Below are 24,389 nucleotides of genomic sequence, written 5' to 3'. Positions count from 1 at the left end.
TCTCTTTAGTGTACTTTGTGTCTCTGTGGAAATTAATGCTTAATAAAAGTAATTATGTGAAAGTATCTGAAAGAAAAAGCTCTATTCTTCACTTGAAGCCCAGGTCCAGGTGTTTTCCGTGACCTTTTCTTCCTGTTTGGCCTGGTAGAGTTCCTTTACAAACCCTGGACAATGCTCTTGGCCTTTTGAAGTAGAGATGTTAGAAGCAGTGCGTGTCTGCCAATTGTTATCTTAAACCGAGGTTGCACGTTTGTTCCTAACCTCAAATGCCTACTGCGAGCCAGCCGTTTGTTTCTTCTCCCTCAGTGCACGCAAGAGCCACTTGCAAGGCATTCAGCAGTGCTCAGGCCCGCTCTGCTCAGGCCTGCTCTGCTCAGGCCCGCTCTGCCAGGGCTTTTGTGTGCATTTCCCTGTGCTGCCCAGGCGAGAAAGCCAAAACCTACATTCCTATTGCTGTACCTGCCTCTCGTCCGTCTGCAGGTCTGAGGCAGGAAATGGATGACGTGATTCCACTCTGGCCTTGTCAGTTGTGCTAGGCAGCTTTCCACCACTGTGGCAAAATACCCAGAAAAAAATCAGTTTGGGGGTCAGTGGGATGATGGCTCCCTAGGTAAAGGCACTTGCCACCAGGCCTGAGTACCTCAATTTGACCCCAGAACCAACTCCTGCAAATTTGAGCTCCATACTTCTGTACCCATGGAACATAAATAAATATTATATTAATAAAATTATAATTAATTCAAAAGAGAAAATGGTTATTTGGCTCATGGTTACAAAGGTTTCAGTCCATGGCCAGCTGGCCTATTCCATTTGAGCCTGTATGAGGTCAAACATCGTGACAGAAATATATGGCAGAGGAAGCTGCTTACTGGGTTGGGAACAAAGACAGGAGAGGTCAGAGTCCCAGTATTTCTGTTACAGGCATGCTCACAGTGACTGACCTCACTAGCACCCACCTCTTAAAGGTTCTACTGGCCTTCAGTAGCATCACAGACTGATGACCAAGTTTTGAGCATAGGAGCCTGTGAGGGGCATTTAAGATTTCAGCCACAATGTGGGCCTTGATGCCATCACAAGTGGTAGCCAGAAGAAATGTTGAGCATTTTCTTGGCAATATCTTGCAGGATATTCTAACCGTAAAAGTTCATTTTTATGCTGTTGAATAGTGGACTTTGCAGGATTTCTTCTCACAGTGTGGCTGAGATGAAAGGAAAGTAAAGGAGGAAGCTCTGGCTGCAGCTGTTGCCTTCAGTGCTTGCTGGGAACAGTCAGCTCTCAGTTATCTGTCCATCCTAGGAGGGCCCTCTCTCACATCGAGAGAAACAGTGTTTCCCATGGCTAAAGCCCAAAGCCTTGTAGGTCCTCCATCTGTCCGCTGTGTCTGGCTTTAGAGGAGCTAACCCTGGTCACTGCCGTTTGTGGACACTGTCTGTGCCAGTCCTCTTCTCTGCCAATTTCCTTGGCCCTTTAGTGACAACAGCGAACGCAGTGACAGTGTCTATGCCATGTCCCCTCCACATCACCTCAGGCAGCAAATGGAACAGTCACACAAGCCTCCTTCCTTCCTTCCCTCTTTCCTTCCTTCCCTCCTTCCTTCCCTCTTTCCTTCCTTCCCTCCTTCCTTCCTTCCCTCCTTCCTTCCTTCCCTCCTTCCTTCCCTCCTTCCTTCCCTCCTTCCCTCCTTCCTTCCTTCCCTCCTTCCTTCCTTCCCTCCTTCCTTCCCTCCTTCCCTCCTTCCTTCCCTCCTTCCTTCCCTCCTTCCTTCCCTCCTTCCCTCCTTCCTTCCTTCCCTCCTTCCTTCCTTCCTTCCTTCCCTCCTTCCTTCCTTCCCTCCTTCCTTCCCTCCTTCCCTCCTTCCTTCCCTCCTTCCTTCCCTCCTTCCTTCCCTCCTTCCCTCCTTCCTTCCTTCCCTCCTTCCTTCCTTCCCTCCTTCCATCCTTCCTTCCCTCCTTCCTCCCTTCCTTCCCTCCTTCCTTCCCTCCTTCCTTCCTTCCTTCCTTCCTTCCTTCCCTCCTTCCTTCCTTCCCTCCTTCCTTCCTTCCTTCCCTCCTTCCTCCCTTCCTTCCCTCCTTCCTTCCCTCCTTCCTCCCTTCCTTCCCTCCTTCCCTCCTTCCTTCCCTCCTTCCTTCCTTCCTTCCCTCCTTCCCTCCTTCCTTCCCTCCTTCCTCCCTTCCTTCCCTCCTTCCTTCCCTCCTTCCTCCCTTCCTTCCCTCCTTCCTTCCCTCCTTCCTTCCTTCCTTCCTTCCCTCTTTCCTTCCTTCCTTCCCTCCTTCCTTCCTTCCTTCCTTCCCTCCTTCCTCCCTTCCTTCCCTACTTCCTTCCCTCCTTCCTTCCTTCCTTCCTTCCCTCCTTCCTTCCTTCCTTCCCTCCTTCCTTCCTTCCTTCCTTCCCTCCTTCCTCCCCTCCTTCCCTCCTTCCTTCCCTCCTTCCTTCCTTCCTTCCCTCCTTCCCTCCTTCCTTCCTTCCTTCCCTCCTTCCTTCCTTCCTTCCTTCCCTCCTTCCTCCCCTCCTTCCCTCCTTCCTTCCCTCCTTCCTTCCTTCCTTCCCTCCTTCCCTCCTTCCTTCCCTCCTTCCTTCCCTCCTTCCTCCCTTCCTTCCCTCCTTCCTTCCCTCCTTCCTTCCCTCCTTCCCTCCTTCCTTCCCTCCTTCCTTCCCTCCTTCCCTCCTTCCTTCCCTCCTTCCTCCCTTCCTTCCCTCCTTCCTTCCCTCCTTCCTCCCTTCCTTCCCTCCTTCCTTCCCTCCTTCCTTCCTTCCTTCCTTCCCTCCTTCCTTCCTTCCCTCCTTCCCTCCTTCCCTCCTTCCTTCCCTCCTTCCTTCCCTCCTTCCCTCCTTCCTTCCCTCCTTCCTCCCTTCCTTCCTTCCTTTCTTTCTCACAGTTACCTTCTAGTGGATTTCTTTTCTGGAGGGGTTCTGTTAGCTTTGATAGGGTAAACTCATTACACGGAGAAAAGTAGGGCTCCACCTACTGAATCCAGTCATCCAGGTTTCAGGGACACCTGAACCCTCTGCACTTTCCCGAATGCCCCAGGGAGGGAGACCATTTTGATCAGTAAAGAAGCTGATTTTTTTTTAGCTTTTCAAATGTTTTAATTGAATAATTTATTAATATTTTTCTCATAAAAGTACAGCTAATTTTTAATTAGGAAGAAATCCAGAAAAATGTACTTAATATCTAACTTTTAAAAATTGCATCTCATTAAAGGTAGTCAGTTATACTTTATTATATTTTAGGGTGGAGAATAGTTTTTTGAATGTTGACTAATGAATCATTAGAAAATTTAATGTCAAGGTACATGAATAAAATACTTAATTTTTGACAGGCAGTGGTGATTCACGCCTTTAATCCCAGTACTCAGGAGACAGAGGCAGGCAGATTTCTGTGAGTTCAAGGCCAGCCTGGTCTACAGAGTGAGTTCCAGGACAAGCTTCAAAAAACTACAGAGAAACCCTGTCTTGAAAAACCAAAAACTAAATAAATAAATTAATAAATAAAATAAAAAAACAAACAAACTTAACATTTAGAGGGGAAAAAAACTAGCTTTCTGATGAGACAAACCTAGATTTAAGTCTTGGTTGTACCACTTATAAACAACAATTCTGAACAGTGCCACTCTCATTAGGGAGAACTCCTAAATCACAGAAGTACAAAGAGTAAGAGGAGTTCACATCCCCATGTCACCCCTCACATGCACAGTTACAGTTCCCAGCTGACAGCTGTGTCACCCACTTCCTCTGCACTCACAGTGGGTGCGTATCCCTTAGTGAATACCACACTGCCATAAGGAAAATTCTAACTCATGATATCATCAGCTTTCTAAATAGTGTTCAGAATTCTCACTATCTCATACCTATGTCTCATAAATGTATTTATGTATCATTTGTATCAGGATCCAAAAGGTGTCACTATGTTATCACTTTGTTAGGCATATTAAATCTGTTTTAATCTTGAATTTCACTCATGTATTTTTATTAATAGTCTATTGGTTAAGGAAATTGGGGTTTTGACTTTATAGAGTTTGCTACAATTTTGCCTATTGTGTCTATTAGATATTTCTTATTCTTATGAATACTACAGAGACAAATCAGAATGAGTTTTTAATTGACTAGAATATTACATGAATAGTGCAATAGTCCTCCTTTAGATTTCCATATTCTTCCTTCTTGTGATGCTTTGAAAAACAAAAGAACTATGTGAGTCTTAGAAGTTGGATGAAAAGCATATACGAAGAGGCTGGGGGGATGGCTCTGTTGGTAGAGTACTGCCGTGCAAGCATTGAGGACCTGAATTCAATCTCCAGTTCCCAAGTTTAAAAGAAAAAAAGCCAGATGTAGTGATTCAGAGTTGTAGTTCCAGCACCAGAGAGGAAGAGGCAGGGACATCCTGGCTCTCGTTGACTGGCTACCTAAGCCTAGCTTAGCTTAAATGGTGAGTTTCAGGCCAGGGAGGTAGATGACAGGCCTAAGAATGACACTTGAGGTGGTCCTCCAGCCTATATCGCATGAACAAACAGACAGATACACACACTCACGTGAGATATATGCATACACACAGTCTTCTGTTCACCTATAGATTCCATTCAAGTTTTGTCAGCGGTTCCTATAATATCCTTTAATACCTTTAATAGCAAAAGGTCTTTTTTTTTCTTCCTTTTTTCCCCCCCTTGAGACAAGGTCTTGCCATGTAGCCCTGGCTTGTCTCAAACTCTCTGTTTCTCAAGTTGCCCTTAAAACTCATGTTGACCCTCCTGCCTCAATCTCTCAAGTGCTTGATTACAGGCATTCTCCATAATATTCTGGCCTTGTAATGATTTTAAGTCTCTTTCAAAGACCTTAGGCCTTTTCTAATGACCTTATTTGTTTACTATCATGGCTAAATTATTTTGTATCATGCATCCAGGTCTGGAATGTCTGCTCTCTATTAATGGTACCTCTGAAGTTGTAGTTTTGTTTTGTACTAATATAACCAGTTTTGTTATATAACTAATATAATCAGGTCACCCAAGATGTCATTTTGTTCTATCACTGGGAGTTTTAAGTTTGATCATATCAGTAAACTGGTATCTGCCAAGATTTACCCAGTATAAATTATTGTCACTCCATTCATAGTTAATATTTCATAGAAAGACGCTTTGAAGTCGTGTAATGTCCTGTTCCTATCACCTTTGACTCAGTAGTGTTACAGCACCTACTGGTGTTTCTCCCTGAGTCATTACTGTGATAGATGACTGTTTGTGAAGGGTATTCTACGTAAGGAACAATCTTCGCTTCTTTGTGTGCTCAGTTATTTCAGTGTGGATTCGTATTTTGTTCATTAGAATCTGGTCCTGTTTGTCTTGATGTTTCAGCTTTTCTATATTCTCTGCCATTCCTGAGACACTAGCTCGTTTTCCTCCATTTCTGCTCTATCTTTGAAAGCTGATATTTCTCCAAGAAGTCCTACTTCATTTTAGTGGGTAATGGCCCTTTTTAAAAACCCAAATCTGGGGTGGGAGAGATAGCTCATCAGTTAAAAGCACTTGATACTCTTCCAGAGGACATGAATTGAGTTCCCAGAAGCCACATCAATAGGTTTTTAATGACCTGTAACTCCAGCTCAAAGGGATCTGATGCCCTCTTATGGCCTCTGTAGGCACTTGCACTTACATGTGCACACACACACACACACACACACACACACACATAATTTAAAACAAAATAAATCCGCCCCCCCCAAAATCTGGGTCTGCCCACTGCAGTTGCCCCATGTCGAGTTCCCAAACCACTTCAGGCAAAGTTAAGGAACACATACACTCAAAATCACAGTACACATACCAATTTTATATCATATTTAATTTGCTCTATGTATATGTGTGTGTATATATATATAACTATATATATGTAATATATATGTTTATATATAAACTTGGCATTGTTGCCTTCATGTCCAATCTAATATATGCTATCATTCTAGTTTTTTCCCATTTTTGTAATTCACTTCTCCAAGAATGAGAAACCTGCTCTTATCCTCACTGTGCTTGCTTATTCCTTCTTTTCTAAGTCTCCCAGCCCTGCCCACACCACCCGTCTCAGCTGATTTTCCTACACAGGGCTATAACCCCTCAGGTCATAATTTTCCCTACTGTGGGTCTGAACTCTGCTGGATAACTCTTGTTTAGGTCTACCTAGTAGATTTTCTCTTTGATGATATATTTTAAATTGAGATGTTAAGATTTGTATATCCACACACAACAGAACTAGTTTCCTTTAATAGTGGCATCATGGCACTATTGGTCAGGGTTCTGGCCTTGCTACCAGGTGCTGAGCAGTTCATCTACAAGGTGACGTCTCCATGTACTTCCCAAGACTTCTGGCGACAGCTTATTTTCCTGTTTCTATAACTCTGCCATCTGGGAGAAGTTATCAAAATGAAGGCTACATTCTGTGATACTTTTTTTCATCTAGCACAGCTCCCTTGAGTTTCATCCAGGCCATGTGTATTATAGTAGTATATTCCTTTTTATTTCTGAAACATGCCATAGTGTGTTTATTCATTGACTTCCAAAAAGGTTGTTTCAGTTTTGGGCTATTATAAACAAAGCTGCTCTGAATATACATGTGTAAGCTTTGTGTGAAGATGAGTCTCTATTACTGTGAGATAAATGCTTGAAGAACTTCCCTCTTAGGCCATCTGATAGTTCTATTTTAATTTTATATGTAATTAGTAAACTTTTTCCAAAATGGCTATATTATTTTACTTTTTAAAACTGTGTGTACATGCATATGTATATGAATATGATGTGTGTGATGTATGCACATGTGTGTGCTGGTGCACACAGAGGCCACAGGAGGAAGCCAGGGGTCCTGCACTATCATTCTGCCTTATTCCCCCGAGGTCTAATATCTTACTGAAAATGGAGCTAGGCTGATGAGGAGCAAGCCCCAGAAAGCTTCCTCTCTCTGCCACTTACCCCCATCACACTGCTGGGTTATAGGCTTTTAGGTTCTGTGGCTTTTAACTAAGTTCCTCATGTTTGCACCACAAGTACCCCAGACCCCATTTTACTTTCTTCTAAATAAATTATTATGGTTTATAATATTTTTGTTCTTTGGGGATTTCATTTATGCATACAATGTATTTTGGTCATGCTCTCCATTTCTCCCTCTGATTCCTCTCAATCAAAAGTGCTTAATATATTTGACAATTATTTGCTTTGTATGTATATGTATGTGCATGTATGTGCATCATGCCAATGCACATGTGTGGAGATCAGAGGACAACATGCTTAAGTCAGTTCTTTCTTCCTGTTCTGTGGTCCCAGGATGGTACTCAGTTTGTCAGGCATGGCAATGACTGTCTTTATGCACTGAGTTATCTTGGGGGCCCCATTTTACTTTTTTTTTTTTTTTTAGCAATGTATAAGAGTCCAAGTTCTGTTTCTTCATCAGTTTTAGGTATTGTCATTATTTAGCTGTTCTAGCCAGTGGGGAATGACATTTCTTTGTGGTATTTTGTTTTCACGGTGTTGGGGAACAAATGTAGGCTCTTGTGCATGCTATGTGAGCATTTCTCACTGGACTATAGCTCCAGTTCCTCTTGATTTGTATTTCTCTATTGCAAATTGCATTTAGCTTTGGGCCAGTAAAGAACCGAGGGAAACTAATCCATCTTGGCTAATGACTGTACCTATCATTTCTGTGCTTCTCTGTCACATGTACATTCTCCTTTGCTTAAGTCTGTGATGTCTTTTATCCCCTTCCTAACTCATTTGTTAGCTTAAAAGAAAACAGCTTAAGGGAAGAATGGTTCATTTTAATTGATGGTTTCAGAGGATTCTGTTCATGGTGGCTTGGTCCCAGGTACTTGGACAGAACATTGCATGGGGCGAATGTGTGGCAGAGGAGAGCTGTTCTTCTCTTACTGCACCAGAAGGCAGAGGAAGGAAGAGCAGACTAAGAGCCCAGTATTACAGAGGCACAGCTGAAGGACCTGCTTCCTCCAGATGGGCCAGCCTTCCAGCATTTTCACAACCTCCCAAGATATGGCCACCAGCTGCAGACCAAGTGTTGAAAACATGGCACCTCCCCTTGGCCCTTATACTGCGCTTGTCACGTGCTCATTTCCTGTAACCACAGCTCTAGTTCCTCATGCCCTGGTTTGTGTGTGCGTCGTCTCTCTTTTCTGTCTATTGATCTGTCTGTCTCACCTCTAAGCAGAGCCGTCCTGCTATGATCACTACAGAGGACTCTTTCCTCTTAATTTTCTTTTTAAATATTGTTGTAGCTATGACCTGTGACTCCCAGTAAATTTTAAGTAAGCTTGTATATGTCAACAACAACAACAACAACAACAAAACTGGCAGGAGTTTGTTAAGAATTAAATTATATAAATGAAATCAAGGAGATTGCCATCTTTACTATACTGATTCAGTACATAAGCATAATGTCTCTACATTGAGTTAATATTATTTTTATCAGAATTTTAAATCTTTCAACACATAGAATCCTACATTTTTAAAGAAGTTTATACTGAAGTGATTTTATCTGGAGCGTTTGTATATAACGTTATGTCACAGTGTCAGAAGGTTGGACACATGGACAGGTACCAGGTTAAAGTGATAGCTCATCCATTTGTGTGTGTCAGCTTCTCCAGAAGTTTATCAGTTACGTCAATCAATTTTTCCATAAAGCCAGTAGAAAGCTGCCACCGTTTTCCTGTTTTAAAGTTTGTTTGTTTGTTTTTAATTTCTGCCCTTGTTCTTACCCTTCCAATGCTTGCTCTGTGTTTTTGTTTCTCATACCTTTCTTGTGACTGTGGTTGGATTGATTGAGATCGTTCTTCTTTAAAGTGGAATAAATTTCCTTTATTACTGTCCCATGTAATTCAGTATGTTCCATTTTCATTTTGATTCAATTCTGTGTTATGTAATTTCCTTTGAGACATTCTCTTTAATCCATAAATTAATTTATAGCTTTTATATTTAATTTCTAAGTCTTTAGAAGTTTTTCCTGTTGTCTTTCTGTTAGTGATTTCTAGTTCAATTCCTTTTTTGTTGAGAGAACATTCAAAGCTTCCAGTTCTTTAAAAAATTAATGCCAAGGCATGTTATAATTATAGCTCTTATTGAATAATTTCAATGTTGTATATCTGTTGATCATTTCCTCTCATTCAAGTTGTGATTTTCTTAATTCTTGGTGTGACAAATGATTTGTTACGGATTTTTGGACCCTGCTTTTTGTTTTTTCTTACTTTTCAGCAGTCTCCGTATGGACAGTCAGATACAGCTTACTATGAGAGGTATCTGCTCGGCCTCCCATGGCATGTGGGTGGGGTGGAAGTGCAGCTTTCCTCTGCTCTGTTGACACCTTCATGGTAGAAGTGGGCAGTGCCTTGCATGGTCAGGTTGCCTTTGAATCCTGTAAGATTAGCTCCTTGAGAAATGAAGTCATGGTCTGGCCCCACTGCCATCTAGGGTAGATGGGAGGTGACTCATGCTTTGTTGAGTTGTGGTTGAACCTCATTTCCCTGCTGTGCCTTGTGAGTCACTTTCTCACCTTCCACCCTTCTTTTCTAATGGATGCCAAGTAGAACTGAGGGCTCAGCTCCCCCCTGGGCCCCACTAGCACCAGGTGATAGGAAAGGGAGTGTAGACCAGTTTCTATCACACCTTTCTTCTCATTGACGGAAAGTTAAGGTGGAGGAGGCTCAGGTTCCATGGGCTCCGCTCACACTGGAGACAACAGTGTGAACTAGTCCAGCCCTGCTTCATACTTCATTGTTCAGTCTTGTTTCTACCAGGAGAATGTATAGGTTTGTCTCCCTACTACGCCTCACCAAGACCAAAGTTTGGGCAAAGTAGAGTACTTACCAATCATAATTTGCACTGCTTTCTTTAGTCTCCTTGATCTGGGTGAAGATAGAGGCTCGGCTGAGGAACTGGTGATAAGGAGGGGATGGCAAGCCTGTTATTGACTAGCTGTGCATCAGGCTCCCATCAGGACTTGCTGCAGCGAAATGAGTGTAGACCGCAAGGCACTGCTTGCCAGAAGAATTGCCGCATTGTCTGCTTGTGCTTGATAAGGATGGGAAAACATCTCTATCCAGCCTATCACTTTAACCCCAGCAGGCAACTCAAAGTGCCGTATCCTTCTTTCAAACAGGATGCAGCACACTAGCTCTCTGATGAATCCTCTGTGCTACTCTGGTAGATTTGCTCTCCTTTGTCCTTCTGATACACCTGGTGGGGTTGAGTCCTTTTCTGCAGGATCAGGATGTTGGGGGGATAAGCAGCTTTCTGTTTGTTCCCTCTGAAACTGGAGTAAAAGAAACTATAGCAGTCATCACCCCCTCCACCGCTTTCTCTTTCTCCTTAGCAACCCTAAGAACTACTAGTCAACTTTCTGTTTCCACACATCTCCTCTTTTTGAACATTTTGTTTTAAACAGAATCATACAATGTGTGGTCTAGTGATTTACTAATATCACTTGACTTGATAGTTTTCAGAGTTCATTTGTTTTGCGTGTGTCAGTACGTATGCTCTCCAGTTGCATAGACAATAACTGTATTTTAAATGTACCAGATGATAAATGTTTGGGTTGCTGCATGCTTTGGCTGTTCTGAGTACTGATTGTACAGAGCTGTGTGTAGACTGTCTTCACTTACTTGGATTTCTAGCTAGGAGGAAAGCCTGGTTTATAAGGTCACTTCCTTTACTCACAGAAGGACCTGCTGGACTGTTTCCAGAGAGGTTGTTCAATCTTAAATTCCCATGGCAGTGAGAGAGGGCTCCTGTATGTCTGTTATCATAAACACTTGGAACTTATCTGACTGTCCAATTATAGCCATCCTGGAAGGTGTGAAGAAATATTTCGTTGTTGTTTTTATAAACATTCTCCTAATGACTGGTAGTGTTAAACATCTTTCCATCTATTTATTGATCATTTCTGTATCTGTTTGTGATGTCACTTGCTATTAAGAATAATTTCTGTAGAATTGACATATCAAGACTTCACCATTGTAAAGAAGGCATTGGAGGTTATTGGAAGCACAAGGTTGGGCAGTGTGCACCACTGTGTTAACCCAGAGCATTCGGTCAGACCACAAAGGAATCTCGTAGTGACCAGAAGCCGATTTCCAGTCTGCTGTCTCCCTGGTCCCTGGAATCACTTACTTTTCTACCCCTATAGATTTGCCAGTGGATTTTTTTATTTTAGCATAACTAAATGCAATGTCTTCAACCTCATTTAAGCAAAGTAGTACTTGATCCTTTTTATTGCTGGGTAATATTCTATTACATGGATAGAACAGTTTATTAATCCTTTTGAGTTGAAGGACACTGGGTTGTTTCTGCTTTGGCTTCTATGAATAAATGTTGTTATGAATATTTGTGTACATATTTTTCTGTGGGTATAATTTTTATTGTTCTTGAACACAAACCTTGGAGTGTAATTAACAGTTCATATGGTAGCTGTATGTTTAACATTTTGAAGAATTATAGCCACTAAATAAATGTTTTTGATTTGCATTTTCCTACTGGCTAATGATATTGAATGTCTTCTCTTCCTGGGAGAAATGCCTATTCAGATTCTTGGTCCATTTTGAAACTGGGTTGGTCTTTGTGTTGTTGAGTTGTATCTGTTGTAAGAGTTCTCTGGACTCCAGTTTATTAAATTCTCCTTCTGTTTTTGCTCTTTCTCATTTTTTTCCTTGTAAGTCTTCACTCACTTCAAGTTCTTCCGTGCTTGTTACATAAATCACATTTCTCTGTTTTATGACCAACAATAAATACAATTACATGCATGTTGTTTTATATAGTCCTTTTAAACTAACCAAAAAAAAGGGGGGGGGGAAGCAAACATTTATACTATGTGATGTGCTATGTCTTTTATGTCTTACTAACCTTTAATTTACCAGTGTCCCTTCTTATTACTGGCTTGGGTAACATGCTTTCAACACAAAGAACTTCGTCTGAACCCTCCTAAATGGGCCTGCCACACAACAACTTCTGTTTCTCTTGATCTGAGACTATCTATATTTCTACTTCATTTTGAAAGACGATTTTTTTTTTGAGACAGGGTTTCTCTGTGTAACAGCCCTAGCTGCCCTGGAACTCACATTTGTAGACCAGGCTAGCCTCGAACTCACACCTACCTCTGCCTCCCAAGTGCTGGGATTAAAGGCGTGCATCACCACCGCCCAGGTGAAAGATGATATTATAAGATTTTTAACTTAAGTGTTTTATTTTCAGCAATTTGAATATGTGTCCCTCTAATTGAGGCCTCCATTGTTTCTAGTAAGAAATTAGGTATTAGTTTTATCGGGGATTTTCTTGTAGGCGAGGAGTAAAATGTTTATCTTGAGAAGTCTTACAGACCCTGTCTGGATGTGGAGCCGTGGCTGAGCTCCTTCAGTGTGCTGTGTGTTTATTCACGCTGTCGTGGCACCTGGGATGTGTGAAGCCATCATTTCTCCATTCTTTTTTTTCTCTTCTCCTAGTTTTCTTAGTTTCTTGGTATATTCTTTGTATACATGTTGCTGACTGCATTTTATGAAGACTTTCTTCATTTTTCCTATTTCCTTATTTTCTCTGTTCTTCCATGTATATAATTTCTGTCTTCAAGTTCTCTAATTTCTGGGTTTATGTCTGCTGTTGAGTTTCACAGTATATATTTTGTCATTTCTCTACTTCTGCTCTTCTGAATTTTGATTGGCTTATTTTACTGCTTCCCCATGTGTGACTTTGATGCCTTTCCTGAGATAGGCCGACACTAGGAATGAAGTAGAGCGGGGCAGTCTGGCCTTGGTCCTCTCAGCATGCTCGCTGGGGAGAGAAAAGACTGACTGAGCTTATGAGTAGAGGACAGAATTGTCAGATGCTAGCGCAATCTAACCTGACCTGCAGATTCAGCACAATCCCTGTTAAAATCCCCTAGGCATAGAAATGAAAAGTCTACCCACATTTTAAGAAGAATCTCAAAGACCTCCAAAATAATATTGAAAAATAATGAAAAATAGTCATTTCCTAATTTTATATCTTTTATACAAGGCTACATTAATCAAAATAAAGACAACTATATAGTGTAATAGAATGAAGAGCTCAGAAAGAATCCCTGCGGGGCGTGTGTGATTATCTTTTTTTTTTTTTTTTTTTTTGGTTTTTCGAGACAGGGTTTCTCTGTGGTTTTGGAGCCTGTCCTGGAACTAGCTCTTGTAGACCAGGCTGGTCTCGAACTCACAGAGATCCGCCTGCCTCTGCTTCCCAAGTGCTGGGATTAAAGGCGTGCGCCACCACCGCCCGGCTGTGTGTGATTATCTTTGTGTCTGTGTATTCATACATGGAGGTCAGAGGCCAACTGACACGCCATCAGGCTTGGTGTGGCAAGTACTTTACCAGCTGAGCATCGCCCAGTCTGTTTTACTTGGTGTGGTGCGGATTAAACCCAGGACCTCAAGTATGTTAGGCAAATACTCTGCCACTCCCCAGTCCTTAAATGATTTTCAAAAAGTGTACTGAGACTGTTTAGCAGGGCAATGGCATCTTTTCAGCAAAGGGTAACAGAAACACAGGCTCATTCACTGCAAAGGAATGATGTTGGCCGTCCTTATGCCACATACAAGCATTAACCCAAAAGCCATGTTTTTACGTAACAGAATCAGAAAGCTATTTCAGTTTTTGTTCTTGAGATGGGTATTCTGTGTAGCCCTGGCTGTCCTGGAACTTACTCTGTAGAAAAGGCTGGCCTTGAACTCAGAGATTCATCGGCCTCTGCCTCCCAAATGCTGAGGTTAAAGGTGTACACCACCACCGCCCAGCTATATGGAAATATTTTAGTATGAGTAATTTTTTGAAAAACCATATTTTCCACAGACACTCAACAGATGAAGAGGTTTTTACATAACAAGCCCTGCTCCTTGAGGGTCCCTCTCCTTCATTGTGTACAGTCACAAGAACCAGTCTGCCTGTTGCATCTCACTCACCCCTAACAGCTATCCTGTTTTTCCTCCTCTGACAATACATGGTCTAAATAAGCACCCAGAAAAGATGTTCCATTTCCTTTTTCATTTTCTTCAAAATTACAGGAAACTGCCCTCAGTATCTGTCTTATTCCTCTCTCTACTTCCAAACATGCATTAGAAAAAGAAAACCTGAGGCCAGGTGTGGTAACACACACTTTTAATCCCAGTACTCAGGAGGCAAAGACAGGTGGATCGCTGTGAGTTTGAGGCCAGCCTGGTCAACAAAACAAGTTCCAAGACAGCCAGAGCTCCACAAAGAAAACCCAGTCTCCAAAAAGAAAAAGAAGATCCGCTTCAAGAAAATTCAGGGAAGCAATACTAGATACATATAATGTACAGGACCACTCGTGCCTCTGGGCTCCTCCCACAGCCTCTGCATGAGAGTGTGGAGAAATTGCTGTGCTGGGGCCTCAGCTAAGGGGCCGCTGCCTGTTTGCAGCTAGGCAGAACCAAGCTTAAGAGTAATAAGCAGTAAAATGAGCTATTTTATACAGAATGCAAAAGTACATATTCTCTTGATAAGCACAATGAGAGCAACAAGCTGAGTAAGTGCTACCAAGTGAGTACGGCCTTTTCTTCTTTAGCTGTTCCCGTAGGTGGTTCAAATCCCAAGCATCCAGTGCCAGGCCTGGTTCTCCGAGGACTGGTCATCTCCTTATGTTCAGGGTTTTAGACAAACCCCTAAGATGTTCAGGGGAAATGGTGGTTACCTGCTCACGTTCTTAGGTCCACAGGAGCACATCCAGGAGCGTGGCTGTGGTGCTGACTTCCCAGCTCTGTTCTCCTTTCTGAGACAGGCCCACTTCCTACAAAGCAGCCACTGTTGAGCTGTTAGTTCAGGATGTTTGCTGATGCTGGGTCGGATCTGTTTCTCAATAAGCGTTAATTCTAATTCATCCTCAACAACAGAACAAACAACAAACATTCCTTGAACTTCCAGAACTTCTCATATTCCTGCTGCATGTGATGGTTTCTAGACCTCTCGCTATAATTTGTCTGAGGCCCTTCTCTTCCTGTCACAGACAGATGCTGACGATAGCAGCTATCTCTGTCGCTTGTTCAAGTCTCAGGTCTGCTCTGCCGTCTGTCGCTGGTGTCCACTGAAATTGTGACTGAGGTCGCTGATGACCCATTTGAAGTAGGCTCTACAGTTCTCTTCTTTGCCGAGCAGTACATAACACACACCCTGAGTTTTAATTGTTTGGCATCTTTCAGAGATTTGTTTTCATTTTGAAGCAGTCTGAAACTTGGGAGGTGGGGGAGTTGTAGCATAAAGATGTTTTTCTTGAATTACTTGGGTGTGAACTGCAGACATGACTCTCCATTACCCTCACAAAGACATTCTCCCCACTCCGTACATCAGCAAATTAGACCGAGCTATCGCAGCCTCCCCTCCGCTCTCCAGCTTCACTCGAGCTTCACAGATTACCCCAGAAGGGTTGCTGGCAGTCCAAGGGCCAAGCTCTGGGTCCTGTCTCTTTCACATGTTTCATGGTAGGACACACTCCAAATTTCCTTGACTTTGATGACCTCATTATTTCTGAAGAAGACAGCAAGTTATGCTGCTAAATTCTCTCAATCTAAGTTTGTCTATTTCATCAGGATTACAGTCAACAAACCGTAGTGCTTATTGCTAGAAAAATTGAACTTGCAAACCAATGTCTGCTTGTCATATGTGTTCATTACTATCCTGTTACTTTCCACAAGGACTGCTTGGGCTGTCAGAGTTGAAGAATGGATATGTGGATAACCATAGCGACTATGTATCAACGCTTGTACTTACTTATGTTTGTATGTGTGTGTGTGTACATACACACCTACACACACACAAAATCCTAGTTCTGTTCATTCCAATCCAGCCTCAATCCCTGAATCCTGAGTGGAGTTGCTGAACAGGTTCCCTCTTTCTGTCAATTTATAGTTGATTTTTAAACATGTAAAGACTCAACTAAATAAAACTTTGCACTTTGAATATTAATTTTACTCATGAATCATATCTTCCCCAAAAGTTTACTAAAGCAAAATATCAAAATAAACGTCTTGGTCTTCAAAAGTTTAGTATCTTATTTTTAAAATAAGCTGTTGATAATGCCTTAATTGTCCAACACCTAAGGGATTCGAGAATTTTTTTATGGTGTATTAGCTAAATGAGCTTTCATAGTCATTGTGCTTCATTACATGCAAATTTAAGATGAAACCAAAATGGAAGATGTACCTGTCTTGATTGGAAAGAGCAGGAAAAATGTATGTGCACTGGGGCTGTAAATACTTAAAAGGCTGGGAGTGATGGTCTGCTTAATTCCAGTAGTCTGGAGCCAGACAGAGGAATCCTTGTGCATTCCAGTCCAGCCTGGTCTCCATAATGAGTTCTGTGTCAGGAAGGACTACACACAGTCTCTAAGTAAGAAAACAAATAAACCTAGAAAACCCATAAATACATGAACATATTGGAGAAGGAAACCAAGCTAGCATGTTGGATGGAGACTAAAGGTTGTATGCCAGTTGTAAAGCCCTCTATGATATAAATAAAACTTACATTCTTACTTAATTTTTTTGTGTTTTTGGCTATTTTGCCTGCATGTATGACTTTGCACTACATGCATGCCTGGTGCTCATGGATACCAGAAGAGGTCATCAGATCTCCTGGATTGTGAGTTACTATGTAGGTACTGAAAATTGAACCTGGGTCCTCTGGAAGAGCAGCCAGTCCTTTTTACTGCTGAGCCATGCCTCCATCCCTAAAGTTTATTTTCCAAAGAGGATTGGCTGTGAATTGAGCACTTGGCCAAGGTGTAGTTTTTGAGGATTCCTTCAAATGAGCAGAGAGGCAAAGGGTCGGGTGCCTGTCTCTTGTGGGGAGGTGAGTGCAGTTCCAGTTTGTCTGCCAGGTGGATGCAGGATGTATCCTTGGAGGCAGGTGGGGGAAGGGGGCTACATTTGCCTACCCAGTCCGTTTTTGCACCAGGCCACCCTCCCTTAGGCCCTGACACAGGCTTACTGCACTAACATGTCCAGTCAGCTCAGCCGTGTGCTTTCTTTGTGTTTGAGGTTAGCCCAGTTCTCAGGATTTTACAGCAGAAATCACTTAAACCATCCCTTTCTTAGTCCCACATCAGATGACTTTGGGGTTTTAGTACAGTCAGGAGCAGAGCCACTTTTGAGGTCCCCCCCCCCGCCCGTAGACATCCTTCAGTGCAACCTCCATTTTCTGGACGCACTCACTGACTGGCACCTCCTCCCTGTTGCCTTAAATATCTGCGCCTGCCTCAGAGCTTGCAGGCTTCTCTTACCACCTGTGCATGGGTTCTGTGTGAGCCAGCGGAAAGATGTGCTGGCCACTTGAGCTGGACTCCCAGCACCACATTGGTGCCACAGCAGTCCACCCCTTGGCATGTCCCCATCCACAGCTGCTGTCTTCATGAGGCCACAGTGAGCTTCCCGTGCTGGTCTCTTTCGGACTCTCCATGTGCTGCCAACCTGAAGTCTTCTCAGGCTCTGTCACCAGAGTAGCTAACACACAGCTCAAAGGGCCTCCTGCTTTTAGGTCCCTCCTTGCTCTCTTGCAGTATCCCTCTCCTGAAAACCCTTGTGGATCTGCCCTGCAGCATTCTAAGGGTCCAGTGAGCTTTGTCTAGAATATTTCTCAGGCCATTCTTCCAGGCAGAGTAACTGCTTTCTGAATTGGTGTGTGTGTAGGGGGACCTTTTCCGTTTCTGTATGATACTACAGATAAAGTAGCAATTGAAACGTCGAACTAGACTTCTCTGTCCCCGTCTTATTTCACAAAAGTACATGATGCCAGGGATATGACGGTGGAAACTTAACAGCATAGATTAGAGCCTGATCTATAGCAGTACTTATGTTTCCGTCCGCACACCCCTGAAATACCATTTGTGCAGAGAGCGCAGGAGAGAAAGTGCGGGCACAGCCTGACATTAGTGAGGGAGGAGGCGGACAATAAGTGCTTTGCAGTTGTTGAGTTTCTGTTTTCTTTATAGCCTTTATTCTCAAACTGCCACCTCCCCCTCAGCCAGTTCCTTTAAAAATGTGATACTTTAGAGAATTTTATTCAAATGCCTCCGCTGAGACTTAGAAGCTGTTTTCCTCCCATAGCAACGGAAGGCAGAGGATTGATTGCAGTTGTGAACTTTGGGAAGGCATGGCTGCTCATAGTTAACCTTGCTTACAGCTAAGTTGTTCCCAACAGCGTATAACCAAGATTGGGGCTTCATTTCTGAAAGTCAAAATACAAAGCTGTCTTCTTAGCTATAGAATGTCTTTATTTGTTCCATTCAAGTGTTTCTTTGGTTCTGTCAAGAAAATATAAGAAGGTACTTGGTTCTGACAAATTGAAAAATCTAATGTTGTAGGATCTAGCATATACTGCTGAATTACAATAAACTTTTTTTTCCTGTCCTGTTCCAAAGAAAAGTAGAATTTTCTTTTAAAATACCTGGAGACCAGCTATGAAAGGCATAACAAAAATTAAGCTTTTAATTTTTGTGTGTAGAAGGCAATGTCATAAAAGCATTTAAAAACTCATAACGATATTTTGGAAGTAATTCTTTGAGAAGTCAGATCTTAAGTGTATTTGAGAAACAAAATAATCTAGATGTAAGAACAATCTACTTTAAATGCATAGTATTCTTCCCTGTATTTGAACAATTTGTCCAAAACACAATTGGTTCGTGTAGGATTTTTGCCTGTTCACATGTAAGTGGGAATCAGTAGTTTCTTTGTTGGTCGCTATGGAAACCAATCAGCCTATCCTGAAAAGCTCTTAGATCATACAGAGCGATGCCTGTGTCTCAGTGTAGCTCCTCACTGAGCAAGCCAGAGCTGGCTTCTGCCTGCCTCCAGCTCTTGCTTGCCCGGAGCCAGTGAGTGCCATGCAGGTGCAGGACCCATCCCGGAGGCCCTCGGCTGTGCACTTCCTCAGTGCCTTCCTGCAGGGCCGCCGGCACTCCACTTCTGACCCGGTCCTGAGGCTACAGCAAGCCCGGCGTGGCTCTGGCTCTGCCACCAAGCTGCTGTCCTCATCTTCTGTCCAAGTGATGGTGGCTGTGTCTTCTGTCAGCCGTACGGAGGGGAATCCAACTTTTCCCGAGAGAAAAAGTAAAACTCTTTCTTATAATTTTCTACCCTTTGTATCTAAGTGTAAGGAGTGGGAATAGGCTCCTGTTGTGTCTGTACTTTTAGAGTGTTGACAGGTGATTCTGGGTATGCTTTTGACTCTGCTCAGGCTAAGACCAAATGGATGTATAAGAGGAGATAAAATGATGGCATGATGTGTGGTGGTTTTGTTGTTGTTACAAGTATAGTTTTAGACAAAATTCACCCTCTTGAAAAAGATGAGCTTTTGCTTTTTCTTCTCTTTACCAGTATATTATATAGAAATTATTGCATGCGAAAGCTTTTTAATACTACATGAAGGGATTTAAACTGGTTCCCATCTACAATCCTGAGGCAAAATGCAACTGTTTCCCATGTTACTATTCTACTGGGAGGATAGAAGTTTGAACCTTACTTTCCTTGTATATTCTAGAAAATTCTGAACGCCCAACACCAAAGTACACAAAGGTGGGAGAACGTTTACGGCATGTCATCCCTGGACACATGGCATGTTCCATGGCATGTGGTGGGAGAGCATGTAAGTATGAGAACCCTGCACGCTGGAGTGAGCAGGAGCAAGCCATAAAGGGAGTGTACTCCTCCTGGTAAGTATGGCTCTGGGTCTTGCACATCTCTGTAGGATGAAGGAAGCAGGAATGCATGTGAGGATGCATGCTACAGGCAGGCAATATGAAGGATTCAGGGGACCCTGCAACCATCCTTGGGTTTATCAGTAGGTTGCCTGTGGGATACTGACCTACTCAACCTTAGTTTCTCATCTGCAAAATGGAAATAATTAAATTCAAAGCCTTTATATTAAATGAAATGATACTAAAAAATTTCCTTTTTATTTATTGATTTTTATTGAGCTCTACATGCTTCTCTGCTCCTCTCCCTGCCTCTCCCTTCTCCCCTTCAACCCTCCCTCCCCCGAGGTCCCCATGCTCCCAATTTACTCAGGAGATCTTGTCTTTTTCTTAAATTAATAGATAATTAGATAGTTCTTAAATTTCAGAAATTGGTGAAAACAGTAAAAATGTTCAGCTATACATTTGAGAAAATCACATGTGTAGTCTTCGGGTTTGTGCAGTTCAGCATTCACATCTGAATGTGAATTTATCTCTTATTATGAAATATACTCTAGTGTTCCTTGAAGAAGAGGCACAGGCTGCCAGTTCAGCAGGCAGCCCATAAGATGCTGGCGTGGTTTCTTGTGTTTAAGCACAGTTAATTCTACACTTAAGTCATCCTGCCTTTCTTGGTAGCAATGAGCTAGTCAGGTATGCACTGTGGTCTCAAAAATATGGATAATCAGATCATATCTGAGCTGGGCATAGTGGTGACTGCCTTTATTCCCAGTACACAGGGAGCAGAGGTAGACAGATCTCTGTGGGTTCAAGGCTAGCTTGGTTTACATAGTAAGTTCCAGGATAGCCAGGGCTCTACAGAGAGACATTGTCTCAAAAAACTCAAAAAACAAAATCATATTTGGAACACTCTTAGAATTTACTGTTTAAAAAGAGTTTTGCTCATGAATTATTTTATACACAAGAACCAATTTTATTTATTTATTTATTTTTATTGAAAAAAAAATTCCTGCCTCCTCCCAGCCTCCCATTTCCCTCCCCCTCCTCCCACTCCTCTCCCCCTCCCCCCACTCCTCTCTTCCTCCCTCTCCAGTCCGAAGAGCAGTCAGGGTTCCCTGCCCTGTGGAAAGTCCAAGGTCCTCCCCCCTCCATCCAGGTCTAGGAGGGCGAGCATCCAAACTGGCTAGGCTCCCTCAAAGCCAGAACATGAAGTAGGATCAAAACCCAGTGCCATTGTCCTTGGCTTCTCATCAGCCCTCATTGTCTGCCATGTTCAGAGAGTCTGGTTTTATCCCATGCTTTTTCAGTCACAGTCCAGCTGGCCTTGGTGAGCTCCCAATAGATCAACCCCACTGTCTCAGTGGGTGGGTGCACCCCTCATGGTCCTGACTTCCTTGCTCATGTTCTCCCTCCTTCTGCTCCTCATTGGGACCTTGGGAGCTCAGTCTGGTGCTCCAGTGTGGGTCTCTGTCTCTATCTCCATCCATCGCCAGATGAAGGTTCTATGGTGATATGCAAGATATTCGTCAGTATGGCTATAGGATAGGGCCATTTCAGGTTCCCTATCCTCAGCTGCCCAAGGAACTAACTGGGGACATCGCCCTGGGCACCTGGGAGTCCCTCTAGGTTCAAGTCTCTTGCCAACCCTAAGATGGCTCCCTTAATTAAGATATATGCTTCCCTGCTCCCATATCCACCCTTCCTTTATCCCAATCATCCCATTTCCCCAAGTTCCCCCCATCCTCCCCTTCTCACTTTTCTCTCCCCATCTCCCCTTACCCCCATCCCACCCCACCCCCAAGATCCCAATTTTTTGCCTGGCAATCTTGTCTACTTCCCATATCCAGGAGGATAGCTATATGTTTTTCTTTGGGTTCACCTTATTTAGCTTCTACAAGAACCCACTTTTAAGATCAGATGTTGTAGACTGCTTATTTGACTTGCTGTCTCTACTTTTTTATGTTGAATTTCTGGTACACCTGTGGTGACACAGCCTGAGGCACTGTTGTAAGTGTTCTGTATGAGTCATGTGCAGCCTGATGACAGTAATGGCCATGAGGACACCCTCCTGAGTCAGAGTCAGGCGAGCAAATGTCCGGCAGAGCACAGCTCACACGAACACTTTGCTCACGTGTCAGCTCTCCACGTGAGCCTGTCCTGTCCCTGCCCTCTCACACCAGGTTCCATCTTAGTCTTTGGGAGTCCATGTGAGGCTCTACACATTGCTCCAGGAGGGGGAGTTGTCTTTCAGATACTGACCTGCCGGTTTCGTGTCTCTGCTTCTCCTCTGAGATTCATGAGTCACAACTTGCAATGGACTACTTTACACATCTTTCGCCTTCTACTTGATGACAAATTTGAATAAAACAGTAAAGCTGGAGGTCTAATAAGAGCGACAGGCTTTTTATGGCCCTTTTTATGGCCAGCTGTTCATTGACTCAGTCTGCTTTGTTCATAGATACATTCATAAGCATTTAATTGTAGGACAAGGCACTTTGCTACTAGATGCTTTCAAATTATCACTAATATTCATAAAACCTTATGAGTTGTTAATGCCATTTTATAGATAGCCCAGAGAGATGAATTAATTTGCTTCACAGATAGAAAGCAGAAAAGCAAAAGAGCATTTGAAGTCAGGCCCAACTGACTCTGAACCGCCACCTTCCTTCTTTGCTAAATTACAGCATCTCAGTATTTATTTATAGCCACAGGCCAGGACTTGTGCTCTATTTGTACATCTACATCATCCTGAATTCTCACCCCAACCCTGTGTGTGTCTGGCCTTATTACCCCGTTTCACACCTCAGGTAACAGCCTCCTAGTTGTCCTCCATTTAGCTGACTGACCACTGTATCGCAAGGTGAAGTGCCCTTCCTGTCCACTAGAATCTCTCTAGAGTCCTTGGAGACCTTTTGTCAGAATCCATAGATGACTTAGGTCTTGAAACCCACCCCTCCAGGGGGTTTAAGGAGCTACAAGGTTTCTCAGAGTTCTAATTGTGATGCAGAATTGAAGACAGATTTGTGTAAGAATATAGAAGTTGCTGTGATAGGGAAAAAGTTGTTGATCCTGTCAGGTAGAATGATCTGAGTTTTGCGCATCTCAGCAGTCCATACTATCTTCAGGGTCACCGACAGTATCCTGGCCATGGCTCGCCCGTCCTCTGAGCTGCTGGAGAAGTATCACATCATCGAGCAGTTCCTCGGGTAAGTACTGCAGCCTTCACAGCTGTAGTGAATACGCTAGGCATGCTTTTCTTCCATTGGTTATGGCATCAAGGGAAAAGGACTTCGCTTAAAAAACAGGCCATGAAGAGCTGATTTTAAGAAAAGTTTGAGAACAATTAATAATGTCTTACTAATGCTGAAATCATTTCTCATGACTCCAGGTCCTTATAACTGATTTCTCGTTTTCTTTGAAGTCACGGCATAAAAACAATCATCAACCTTCAGCGCCCTGGTGAGCATGCCAGCTGTGGGAACTCGCTGGAACAAGAGAGTGGTTTCACGTACCTTCCTGAAGCCTTCATGGAGGCCGGCAGTAAGTCCCTTTCCACCCTTGTCAAGGACAATACTTAGAGACTTTTGTCTCCCGGGCTCTTAGGTTAAAGAGGTAATGATTATCAATAGAATCTGCACAGTGGTGGGCTTCTGATTTTACTCTAAATGATGCTACTGTTCTTTGATGTTGCAGTTGTGAGTAGTACAGGGTTTCTTTTTCCTCTAGGAGGGGTTGGGAGGAAATGCTGCAGTAAAAGGCTTCTGTTTAGTTAGAGCCTGTACCTGTCAGACATGATGGCCTCATTATCTCTTTACAGTAGTTGTGTGACTCCACTTAGGCTTAGAGAGTTATCTGCTTGTCTGAGATCACATAGCTTAGAAAGTCCAGTGAGGATTAGAAGTTGACTAATTTTTGGCCCCATAAGAATATGTCCTTGTGGCCAGCCCAGAGCTCCTCACAGGAGCTTTGGAGGAGAGTCCACTCAGCAGGGTTGTTGAAAGCAGGCTGATCCAGATGAGCATGTGGGCCGGGAACGTATACTTATGAGGCTTATGTCTAGCCAGCTCTAGATAGAGATAGAGATAAAGAGGTAGAGGTAGAGATATACAACCATTTATTAACCTTTTATAGAATTTATATTCTTAAACAAGAATACATGTTATTTACCTCCACCTTAATTTTTAATTCTATTCTAATTCTTTCCATCTGCACTAAAGCAGAAAATATATTAGATAATAAAGAATGTACTTTTAAGAAAAGTTAAACTTACTGGAAATATAAAAATCCTGTTATATGGGCATGGTGGCTCACACCTTTAATCCCAGCACTCAGGAAGCACAGAGGCAGATGCGTTCAAGACTATCCCAGTTTTCATATCAAGCTCCAGGAGAGCCAGGGCTACACTGCGAGTCCCTGCCTCAAGAAATAAAAACAAATAAAAAAGGCTATTATTGTAAGCCTGCTTCTTTTTGTTGTTGTTGTTTGTTTTGTTTTGTTTTATTTTGATGTTCTCATTTATTAGGGTTTCCTTTCTTTCCTTGAATTTGGTTTTTTAAATTAATTAATTTTTTACATACCAATCCCATTTCCCCCTCCTCCTGCTGCCTCCCTCCCACCACCCCACCTTCAATCCACTCCTCAGAGAGGTTAAGGCCTCCCCTGGGAAGTCAACTAAGTACAGTCCCCTCTTTGAGACA

General features: G+C 42.9%; 1 protein-coding gene across 2 annotated transcripts in view; it reads left to right on the top strand.

Annotated features, from left to right (window-relative positions):
• Ptpdc1 (protein tyrosine phosphatase domain containing 1) overlaps positions 1-24,389 on the top strand; it is a 57,797-nt gene that overhangs the window by 18,645 nt on the left and 14,763 nt on the right. The window contains exons 1-4 of one of the 2 annotated variants that reach the window (XM_075969677.1): positions 18,793-19,108; positions 19,539-19,710; positions 22,818-22,898; positions 23,114-23,232. In XM_075969677.1, the coding sequence (XP_075825792.1) occupies positions 18,883-19,108; positions 19,539-19,710; positions 22,818-22,898; positions 23,114-23,232 (598 nt within the window). In that variant the 5' untranslated portion in view covers positions 18,793-18,882. Of the gene's footprint in view, positions 1-18,792; positions 19,109-19,538; positions 19,711-22,817; positions 22,899-23,113; positions 23,233-24,389 lie in introns of those variants that run through there. The other variant, XM_075969678.1, reaches the window with a different exon arrangement.

Source organism: Microtus pennsylvanicus, chromosome 4, assembly GCF_037038515.1.
Source record: "Microtus pennsylvanicus isolate mMicPen1 chromosome 4, mMicPen1.hap1, whole genome shotgun sequence".
Classification (NCBI taxonomy): Eukaryota; Metazoa; Chordata; class Mammalia; order Rodentia; family Cricetidae; genus Microtus; species Microtus pennsylvanicus.
Note: the sequence above shows the minus strand (reverse complement) of the source record. Positions and strands in the feature narration are given on the sequence as shown.